Below are 11,842 nucleotides of genomic sequence, written 5' to 3' on the forward strand. Positions count from 1 at the left end.
AATACTAAATATATTTAGGATAATACTAAAGTATATTATCCTATTCTGTGTTGAAATCTGTAAATAAATTCATTGTTATACGTAGCCCTTTGTAATATATGTTAAATATAAAGACAGATCTCTAGTTGAAGACATGCTCTTTAGCATTTGCCACTTGCCTGTAGTAACGTGACTGTAAGTAGGTTGAGCACACAGCTTTGGAAACGTGACTAGCAGAACCAAAGTCAATGACCTTCACTCGGTAGGGTTGGCGCACTGGATCGACCAGCATTATGTTTTCAGGCTTAAGGTCAGCGTGAATTAGACCAAGGCTCTTGAGCTTCATCAGGGCTGTGGCCACCTGCTGCAAGATTGGTCTGATGTACTTGAGTGGCAGTGGGCTAAACTTGTTCTGCTTTAGAAAATCATATAAGTTCTGCTCCAGCATCTCAAACACAAGGCAGGTATGATTCTTATGCTGAAAGCACTCATAAGAACGGACAAAATTATACTCATCGGCATTTTCACTGCTTAGGCGGGAAAGGATGCTCACTTCAATCTGTCCTTGTCTGGCATAGGAGGGGTGGTTCTTCAAGATTTTAATAGCCACAATTTCCTTGGTGCTCCGCTTCCAGCACTTAGCCACCTGTCCAAATGTTCCCCGGCCTAAGAACTCCAAGACTTCATAGCTGTTTGTCATAGAGCAAAGGATCTCATGCTGGACCAGCTGGTAATCCCCTTCTCCACTGGAACTGCTACTCTTTGTGGTCACAGTGGTGGTCGTGGCAGCGGCACCCACCACAGTCCTGTTTTGCAGCATGAGAGGGGGATGTTCTTCTATGATTTGCACGCTACCGTTGCTGTCAACTTCCTCACTTTTTCTTTTCAATCCACATTTTTGATATGGCTCAAGCAAAGAAACGTTGCTTCTGTGAGTCAGGGTCTGGCTGCTTTGGAAGGTTGATGTAGCAGCACTGGCAGAGCTATCAGCAGCTGTTACAACAATATGCTCCACTGCAGGAGCTGGGAGGAGGAGGCCCTGGTCGTAAGCAGGGATGTTGAAATTCGCTACCTGGTGAGAAGAGTTGGCTTGCCCTTGTGTGGCTGGGAGGGTTTTGCTGTGGGTATAGTATTTGTCGTTGCTGCTCTGTCCAGAAACATCCCAACCAGAAGGCTCTATTTTCAGTTTCTTTGCACTGCAGAAGGCACTCGACGACACTGATGGGGGGGAAAACACCTGCAGCTGTGATGCCATACCTACACCAAGAAAGAGGAAGAATTAGGCCCTCAATTTTATACAACCCCTCAATTAGTATATCAGAAAACTTTCAGTTTAGAAAAAAACAAGTAAACGTATATCTGGCTGAGGTTTTATTTTATACATTTTCCAAAACATGTTTCCTATTATAGAAGGATAAACTTTTTGGTCTAATTACACATCCTGAATCACTTTTTTGAGACTCAGCAATAATAGGACATACTGTTAAAAGAGTATGAACATCTAAGATGGTTTATAAGATAAAAACAACAATAGCTTAGATGATTGATCACTTAGTATGTGTCAAGTGGTAGTCTAAGCACTTCATACACATAACTCATTTAATTCTCACCACAACCTTTTGAAAAACATACTATCATTATTTCCATTCTACAGATGAGGAAACTAAGACACAGACTGGTTAAAAGAATTTGCCCAAAATAACACAGTTCTTAAGTGGCAGCACTAGAATTCAAACCCAAGCTCTTTGGCCCCAGAGTTCATTCCACAGCTGTCTTCATTCCTGCCCTGATTAGCTCTTAAATCAATTATTTAAAAGTAGACATAGATGACATGCTTATAAAATTCATAGATGAACCAAATTTGGGCAGGATACTCAATATTGCTAAGTAACAGGTCCAAAAAGATCACAAAGAGCAGAAACCATAAGGTAAATCTAGCTGATGACATTTAACACAAATATTGACTTCCTGCTTAGGTCCAAAATCTGGCTAGCACAAAGCACAAGGATAAGAGATACAAGGTTTCACAGGATCATATATGAAAAACACTTTGTTAGCAAGAGAAACATTATGTAATAATGTTCCCCTCCCCTCAAAGGCTAATTCAATCTTAAACTATATTCACAGAAAAAGTAGTGTCCAGAATGTAGCAAAGTGAAGGCAACCCACTCTGCTCAGATCACAAATAAAACAGTGTCTAGCTCTGCCCACTATGTTGTAAAAGGACCATTGATAAACTGACCAGAAGAAAGTAATCAGGATGAGGCAAAGCCCAGACGGGATCTTCTGAAGAACCTAGGGAAGTCATCCTTAGAAAAATATGGGGAAAAGTAATAAGAACTGCCCACCTTTCTGTCCCTGAATGTCCCACAGACACCTCAAGCTCAATAAGCCCAAAGACTAATCCCAAAGCTAATATTTTCAGAATAAAGTCCAAACATTTGACCTAGCATACAAGCCATTTCATATTTATCTTCTTCCTTCTGAATCACATAACCCTCAGGTGCCTCGGGCCTCCACACTAATCCCTCTTCTCTTGCTCCACATGTTCCCTCTTTTCACTACTTCCCAGCATTAGTCATCTGCGAAAAAGTAACAAATTTCCCTCTCTAACCCAGACTTCTCTCTTGAACTCCAAATCCTTATTTTCAAATAACCACTCCACACTTCAACTTGGATATCTCAGAGACATCTCAAATTCAAGATGTCCAGAATTAAACTTCTGAGCCTCCACCCCACGCCCAGTTTTTTACCTCAATTATGAGACACCATCATGCATCTAACACCTCAAGCTAAAAAATCAGGGAGGCAATGAGTCTCAGTTTCCTCATCTATAAAATGGTGAATTAAATGATTTAATACACATGACATGCTTAGTGCCAAAAACTCACTTTTAATATTATTATCCTGACTCATTCCCCTCCCTTGTTTCCCTCTCTTAATCCCCATATCTAACCTATAACAAATCTTATCTACTTCCTAAGCATATTTCAAATCAGCCATTTTTTCTCTACCCTTATTGGAACCTTTCTAGTTCAAACTGCCAGGAGCCTCCAAACTCATCCTGAATGCACTCAGGGGACCTTTGCTTTTAAACTATGTATTATATATTGGAGGACTGCTCTTTGTTAACCATCTCCCTCCTTCTGCCTCCAGGGTCTTTCATTGCTTTAGGGATAAAATCCAAAATCCTCAACTTGCCTTAATAAGCTCCCCACAAATCTAGTTGCTGTCTTCCAAAATCTCCCCACCTCCATTCTTCCACCACTCCAGTCATACTGCCCTTTCTTTCAGTTCTTGGGAGGCCCTCTATGTTGGAGACTCTCTGCTAGGAAAACTGTTTCTTCTCTCCCTCCCTCCCTCCCTCCCTCCCTCTCTCTCTCTCTCTCTCTCTCTCTCTCTCTCTCACACACACACACACACACACACACACACACACACACACACACACACACACACTCCCCACAATCATCACCACCACTGCATTCCCACAACACCCTGTACCTATCTTATAACATTATTTATTTAATGTTACATCCCTGGATACTGTAAAAGTTCCATGAGAGCAGGTACCATATCTGTCTTGTTCTTTTGCTTTTATCACCAGAACCTACCACAGACTCTGACAATATACAGACACTCAGTATTTGCTGGGTGATTTGACCACTGCCTACCAACTTCATTTCTACTCCCTACTACTCATGTTAAACTGCAGGATTCTCAAATGCTTCTTTTGTTTTGGTTTTTTGACGTCCCTGTCTTTTATCTGTGCAGTCCTGAGATATGGGGGAAGCCTCCACTCTAGTACACACAGTGTAATTTTATTAGTCATAAGAGAATAAACACACACAACTAGAAAGGAAGGAAACATGACAAGGGATGTTACAGAACATAAAAAAACAAAGTGTACATTTCTTTGTGCTTGAATGCAACTAAAAACCATCTGCATTGGACCAGATAGCTAGAAGAAAGAACAAACACTCAACCTTCAATTTCTAAAATGCTGTCTGGATTTACTTTAAACAAGAGTTTCTATAATTTATATGAACCTTGAAGAGAAAAAAAGTATAAATTAAAAGAATGTTATTGCGGGACTTCCCTGGTGGCGCAGTGGATAAGACTAAGCGCTCCCAATGCAGGGGGCCCAGGTTCGATCCCTGGTCAGGGAACTAGATCCTACATGCATGCCACAACTAAGAGTTCACATGCCACAAGTAAGGAGCCCACGTGTCGCAACTAAGGAGCTCTGGAGCCACAACTAAGACCTGGAGCAACCAAAATAAATAAATATTTTTTTAAAATGTTATTGCAATTTAACTCCTAGGTTACAGATTTACAAATCATCTTATTCTACCTATATCACTGACATAATACCAAACTATAATAAGAGAAAAACTGAAATCAAGTAGTGCCTTTACAAAATTTACCTATTAATATATGCAAAAATATTTCTTGTCATAATATCAAACCAATTTCTGAACAACGAAAAGGAAGCAAATTTTTGAAATTTGTTTTCCATCGTATATTTGTTGAGTTACTACTTTTAACAATCTATCAAAATACATAAGCACAACCTTCATGTACCTAAAAGTATGTAGTAAAAAATTTGAATACTATACAAAATTTGCAGTTTGTAGCTATGTATAGGAATATGGGGGCTTATACTGAAAAGAATTCATGAAATGTAGCTCCAAGTTTTTAAAAGTATGATGATCATAACTGGACACTTTTCAAAAGTATTCTGTTTACCAGAGGAATGTTAATGACAACCTTTCACCCAGTGAACAAAATAACAGATACTGATGGCTTCAAATTCACACTGAGTACTGCAAAAAGCACAAGTTCTAGGAAACTGCTCCAAAAGTTTAAGTATATAAATAAATATAATAATTCTTACTCAGTAAGACAAACTTAAGTCCACCCATAGGGAAATAACAACCCAGAATTTCACTGGCCTTCCCCCCAGCAAGGGTGTATGGTACTGAAGTCAATGTCATGCCACCAGGACTCTTACAGTGTGGCTGAGACTCAGCCTGACCTCAACAAGCACTAGGTGAGAAGAAAATACAGAATCAAAATTGCCTAGAAAAATCTATACTCTTATTTATGTAACACTCTGAAATTCCGCTAAAAACAGCCATTTCTAAACACGAAATAAAGATACTATGTCCCCCAAAAAATTTTTTCTTTTTTTTTTTTTTTGCAGGGGGTGGGGTGGGGGGGTGAGAGACAGTTTTCTCCCTAGGCTGAGACTTCCCAACAAAACCATGGAATAGAATTAACATCTGTGGGAAATTTACAATGTATCACACTCCGTTAAGCACATTACACTATTTTCAATTCACATGAGAACAGCTCCCAATAAATTAAAAGCTAACTTCCTGAAAATGTTTCCCCTCTTGACTCTAGCAATAAACTAGTCTTTTCATTTCAAACCTGACTTTCCAAGGATTTAACCGTCTAAATATAATAACAAACTTTCCCACTGCATTAATCCCAAACTAGAACAAAAGGCAAAAGGCTACTGGTACTTGTACGTATTGCTAAAAAGAGAATTGAGTCTTGCTAGACTCCAAGGCTTTCAAAAACAGTCAAATTAACAGCTTCTCCACTCCCTGCCATGGGCACATCTATTTAACAACATTTACTGGGTGCCCCATCCTCTGGGCACTACAGTTAGATAATCTTACCATAAAGAATTCAAATATTATAACTATGAATGAAATAGCTGAGTATGACAATGGAGGTAATCATTTATCAGTGTTTTGCCCTTAGTCTTGACTAACTTCCATCTTTTCCTGGACATACCAATAATAAATTCCATCTTTTCCTGGACATACCAATAATAAATTCCTAATGCTTTTGCTTGGAGTCATCTTTGACTTTTTGATACAATTTAACAATTGATGATCTAAATAACCTACCATCAGTACTGCATATTGATTTCTTCCTCTAGCACTTGTCCTCAGCTGACATGTACACAGATGTACGTATTCTCCAGCACACTGATATATAAAGAGTATTCATATCATTAAAGTGGGTAAATAAGAATACACATTCTGGAAAAAGATAAGATTGGGAAGAAAACTCTCACTGGAACACCAAATATCTCCCACCTACTGCACAATCCTGCACTACTTAGTTCAACAGCCTAACTTTCCCCAAATGGTACTCTCTAGCCCTTCTCAATTCATTCTTCACCTTACAATTGAAGGGTTTTTTTAAGGTCCCTTCTCAATTCATTCTTCACCTTACAACTGAAGCTTTTAAAAATGCATTATCTATCCCTCATTTAAAACTTTAGGATAGGGACTTCCCTGGTGGCCCAGTGGTTAAGAATCCGCCTGCCAATGCAGGGGACACGGGTTCGAGCCCTGGTCCAGAAAGATCCCACATTCCACAGAGCAACTAAGCCCCTGCACCACAACTACTGAGCCTGCGCTCTAGAGCCCACGAGCCACAACTACTGAGCGCACACGCCCCAACTACTGAAGCCCTCACGCCTAGAGCCCGTGCTCCACAACAAGAAGCCACCGTGATGAGAAGCCTGTGCACCACAACAAAGAGTAGCCCTCGCTCGCAGCAACTAGAGAAAGCCCGCATGCAGCAACGAAGACGCGACGCAGCCAAAAATAAATAAATAAATAAATAAAATAACAAAATAAAATAAAAACTTTAAGATAAAGTCCAAAATCTCTAATTTGGATTGTCAAGCTTTATAAGATCTGGACCCTGATTATTTTTGTAGCCTCGTTTCACTGACTCTTTCCCCCAGGCACTCTCTTTTCTAGTAATTCGAAATGTTTCTCCTGCCCCAGTTCCTTCATACATAACATTCTCTCTCTGAACTTCATTTTACCCTGTCTTCTCTTCTTTTAACTACTACTTATCCTTTTAGCCTTTACTTAAAGCTCACTTTTTCAATGTGGCATAGGCTGTTGGTCTGGACCACAATCTACTTTCTCCTTCATCCCAGGCACAAGGCTAGACAACATTTTACCAGTCCCTCCCTCCAATAAAAAGTGACGTATGAGCCTTTAGTGTTCCACTCCCTTTCCACCAGGAGGAACCCATGGAGATCCAGTTTCTGCCCTGAGACAACACTCAAGGGTTGGCAGAGCAGCAAGATGGAAAGAACATGGGTACCTGAATGATCATGTAGAGCAGAGTAACCTGCCCAGCAGGAATGCTCACTTCAACCTGGAACATTTACTTTAGGCTGTTACATGAGAGAAAAACAACTTTCCTTCAGCAAGACTGTTTAGCCAGCCCTACGCTGACAAATACATTCAGGAAAGCCTTCTCCAGACCACTAGGTTAGATTTCCTGATAAAGGCTCCCACAGGATCCTCTACTACAGAAGTAGTAGCACTTACCACACTTGTACTTATTTCATTTATTCATTGAACAAACATATTTTGAGCATCTAGTATGTCTGCTGGCACTGTTCTAGATCCCAGGGATAACAGTGGTTCCAGATGGACAAGATCCCTTATCTCCTGGAGTTTACTTTCTACTGGGGAGATAAACACCTCTTCTCCAAGAAAATGGCAGCTAGTGATAAATGTTATGATGAAAACAAACACAATGACATGATAGAGATGGTGGGAGGGGGAGAGATACTCTTTGGTGGTCAGGGAAGGCACTGTAGGATGGTGGCACTTAAAGCTGAGACCTAATTGACAAGAAGAAGCCATCCCAGTGAGAGAACAGTTAGTGCCAAGATACATTCTTGGTCGATCTGAAGAAGAGACCAGAATGGATGGAACGGAACAAGGGAAAAAATAGTAGAAGCAGAACACAAAAAGGCAGACAAGGGCCAGAATACATACTGACTTGCGGTCGCTCTGGATTTTTATTCTAAGTATGACTATTTGTAGTCATACTTAGAATAAATAAATAAATACTTATTTAAAAGTTGACTTCTCTTCTAAACTGCAAGTTCCATGATGGCAATTCCCAACAGCAGAATAGGTATCTTCTTCTTTTGTATCATCGGCATCAATCACAATGGCTGGCACACTGCGTGTGTCAAATGTTTGCTAGAATGAATGACTATAAAGAGATCACATTACTGCTCCATATATAAATGTAAGGGGATCTCAGAAGTCATTCTGGCTAAATTAGAGAAATACTCACATGAGATAGAAATTATAGTCTGTTGTCTACAAGAGAATACTTATTCTAAGTATAGTGATACAGAAGGAAAAAATAAGCTTGAAACCCTGAGGACGGCATTTGAATCAAAGTTCCCCACCCCCTTTCCTGTAGCACTTCCTTCACATGGAACCATGTGAAAGAGCCAGTTCCTCAACTAGTATGCAAAAATAGGGTGTGGAATAGGTGGTGGTAGCTGACAAAGAAGGAGCTCTACAATTCTATGTAATTTACAGCCATTTAAACCAATTCTGTAATATTTTGGTAAACTGGCTGAGTGGCGTTTTCCTTCTAGGCAGGATATTTTTTCCTAAATTTCAATTGCTCTCTTAGATTTATTTGGAATGAAGAATCTATAGCAACAGAACAAAAGAAAAGTGTTTTTTGTATTTGGTAAAATGGCACTATCTTAGTATGTGCACAGGACAGTCTATAAAGTCTATAAAGTTTAGAATAAAGAAAACTATACCTCGGAGTTTCAATCATAAGAAAAATGACAAATTAACAAAAATGACAAATTAGCAAATCAATATGAAACATAAACACTAAGATAGAACCCTGTTTGGATCAGCCAGAAAAGGCCTAAGGAAAACAGGACTCAACTAAGGTAACGACAGTTTGGCAGATGGAAGGTAGAAGGTCTTAGATGAATGAGATAACTTTTGCCAGTATGCCAGGGGATATGGAAAAATGAAAAACCATTTAGAGTAATGCATTTGATTGGAGCAGAAGACACTGGCAAAAAAAGTACAGGGATTCTAACGGCTAAAATGGACCTTAAAAGACTTTCTAAAACCCTGTAATTCCAAGATGAGAAAAAGTAGACCCAAGAAAGCCAAACAAGTTTTACACAGAGCTAATGAGTAGTAATGCTGGCAAAGAATTCAGGTTTTCTGATTCTTTTTCATTAAGTATGGTGGGAAAGCACTGTACAAGGCGCTCTTAAAGAATCCAAAAGAAATACACCTAAGTTTCCCTATCTTCAAAGAACTTAAAATGTTGCTTAGGTGATATGACACAAAAAATATATATATAAAAACAGGATGTAAAAATTTTTAAGTGCCAAATTATGCTCTACAAAAATACATAAGGCATTTAGGGAGATAGGAGATTAGGAACAAAAACTAAAAAACAAAAAAGGAAGCGAAAAGCAAATCAGTGATTGTTGAAGTGGTACTTGAGAGAAAAATTATTTTGATGACTTGTGTTCAGAATGGCATAACATTTAAGGGAAGAAACTGGGGAAGAATTAATAACTGTAACTTTTTTAAAAATGGATTGCTTTATATAGTCATGAAAATGAAAATAAAGGGCCAATCAGGAAGTTCATGTTTGCAAAATTACTTCAAATTACAAAAGAACCAGTTACGATATATAACTAACAACAAGCTGCACAAGTTCCAACTGTAAGAAGTTTATAAGGCAGTTTTGGCTCACTGATTTCTACCAACACAACCACTGACTAAGCTGTGTTTATGAAAACAAAACCAAAGAATAAAAGAAGTCTATTTTCCAGAGAATTGTGAATGTTGAGATTATCTTTTTTTCTTTTAGGAGAGAGTTCTGGCTTGGTTTTCAATCTCAAGTTACCAATCAACTTGCTCTGCAATCCATAAAACTACAATGTCCAAAGACAGGATAAACTATTCATGAAGATATCGCCAGCAAAAGTCCTACTTACTAATCAGACTCAGTATGTTTACAACATCTCATTCACCATTCTACTGGTAAGATGTTTTACTGGCGTGGCTGCCTCCAGTTCCAGCCACAAGTACTTTACCAAAATATCCTTCAAGCCTGGAACAGTGTCTTAAAGTCAGTGATATCTTTCATCATACCATCGTACCAGTTTTATAACACAGAACCCTGAGATGATTACAGGTATCTCCAAAATCACCAGCTGAATTAACAACTATTATACGACTTGTTAGTAGATTTTTAGATGTTTTACAGAAAGCTTTAGACCTACATATGAAAAAGAGCTGGTAAAGATTTGCATTCTCTATAATCTTAAAAAAAAAAAAGAACCCACTACAGACCAGGAATCAAAAATAGCTTTACACACAAACAAGAGCAAAACTGTAGGTTCTACTGAGGGCATCAGCCACTTAATTTAAACCCCACTTCATCAGAAGAAGCAAGCCATGCTGCTGTTTTCATCAGTTACCAGGAAACAAATAAGATAAAGGACAGATTGGGCAGAAGAGTCTACAGCTGAAATTAATATTTTGATGCAATGACTGAAAATTCCCAAAGTGTCACTAAGAAAAAGCATCTAGGGCTGCCTCAAAGAGTATCTACAACTGAGTCAGGGGGTTAAGTGGAGGAAAGACACTGGAGTTTGGGGTGTTTCTTTTCCCCTCTTCTAGCCCCTCCTCCCTTCCCCCACCTAAACAGAAAAGAAAGCGCGCCGAGCGTAAACACAGGCCAGAGCTCACGGTTTGTCACCACAACAAATTGGAGGTTAGACCAGCGCTCTTGGAGACCGAGCCCCAAGTCTTGGTTGCTAGGCACAAAAAACGGCCTCTTTCCCACAGACCTGTGAACAGCGGGGGGCCTTACCAAGAGTTTTGGTTGTTTCCCCGCCCCCCTCCCTTTTTTTCTTTTTTTTAAACGAAAGCTTTGGGAAAGTGGCGTCAAACAGCAAAAGTTTCTCTTTGAGCCAGACATCTAGATCTGCCTTGCATAGATATACATTAGGTGGGCCGGTCCCACGCAGTCTCCACCATCATTACAATTTACCAACCTAACGATTAAATAACAGCAGTGGAGAGGATAGGAGGACTCCCACACCCACATCTCCGCGGCCGTCCGTTCCAGACACCGCTTCCTGGTCCCCAACAGCACAAATAACCCCAAACACGGCACTAAGCAGAGCTGTGAAATTCACACGCACAAGCCACACACTGGGAACCGGCCACGACAGCCGAGAAAAAACCGGCCGGGTGAGAAAACGCCAGGCGGTCCCCTGTCATCTGAGGACAACAACACGCCCAGGAGAGAAGTGGCAGGACACGGGGGAGTTGCCCCGAAAACAAGCCCGCAGCCTCCCCACTTTCCTGGGAACGCTATCCCCTCCGCGGCCGTCACCGGCCGGGGCGCAGGGCTCGGCGCCTGGTCCCGGGTGGGGGCCGCTGAGGGAGGCTCCCCCCGCAGGCCGGGCGCCCCGGAGAGCCCGTGGCCGGCCCGGCCCCGCCGCGGGAGGCCGATGGGAGGTCGCTCCCTGCCAAGGCCACTGCCCCCCCGCCTCGACTCACCGCCGGTGTGTCTGGTTCTCAGCCGCGAGCTGGGGCTGCAGTGAGGAGGCGGCGGAGGAGACGAGATCCGGGGCCCCGCCGCCGGATCATCATACCCCCCGCGCGAGCCGGCCCGGGCCCCGGCCCCCGCCCCCCGGAGCCGTACCCGCGCCCGTCCCACGGGGGGAGCCCCCTCAGCCTCCCCCCAGCTCCGCCGCCCGGCCTCTCGCCGCCGCCGCCGCCTCAGCACCGCGCGCTCCCGCCTCAGCCTCCCGCTGCCGTCCGGGGCCACCGCCGGGCCCCTGACTCCGCAGCCGCCGTTGTCGCCAGACTCGACGAGCTGAGCGCCGAGCGGCCGCCCCCATCCGGCCGGCCCCTCCTCGCGGGAACTAGTCCCCAGCCCCGCGCCATGACACCTACTGAGGCGGAAGTGTCGGAGAGCGGGCGGGTTAGGATGACTTCATAGTACT

At 42.0% G+C, this 11,842-nt stretch overlaps 1 protein-coding gene across 1 annotated transcript in view; it reads right to left on the bottom strand.

Moving 5' to 3' along the window:
* Positions 1-11,472, bottom strand: part of HIPK1 (homeodomain interacting protein kinase 1) — a 47,159-nt gene extending 35,687 nt beyond the window's left edge. The window contains exons 1-2 of the mRNA XM_082857529.1: positions 11,394-11,472; positions 159-1,236 (exon numbers count right to left, since the gene is read on the bottom strand). Of these exons, the coding sequence (XP_082713655.1) occupies positions 159-1,234 (1,076 nt within the window). The 5' untranslated portion in view covers positions 1,235-1,236; positions 11,394-11,472. The remainder of the gene's footprint in view (positions 1-158; positions 1,237-11,393) is intronic.
* Positions 11,473-11,842: the final 370 nt, after the last annotated feature.

Source organism: Leucopleurus acutus (assembly GCF_964270905.1).
Source record: "Leucopleurus acutus genome assembly, chromosome: 2".
NCBI lineage: Eukaryota > Metazoa > Chordata > Mammalia > Artiodactyla > Delphinidae > Leucopleurus > Leucopleurus acutus.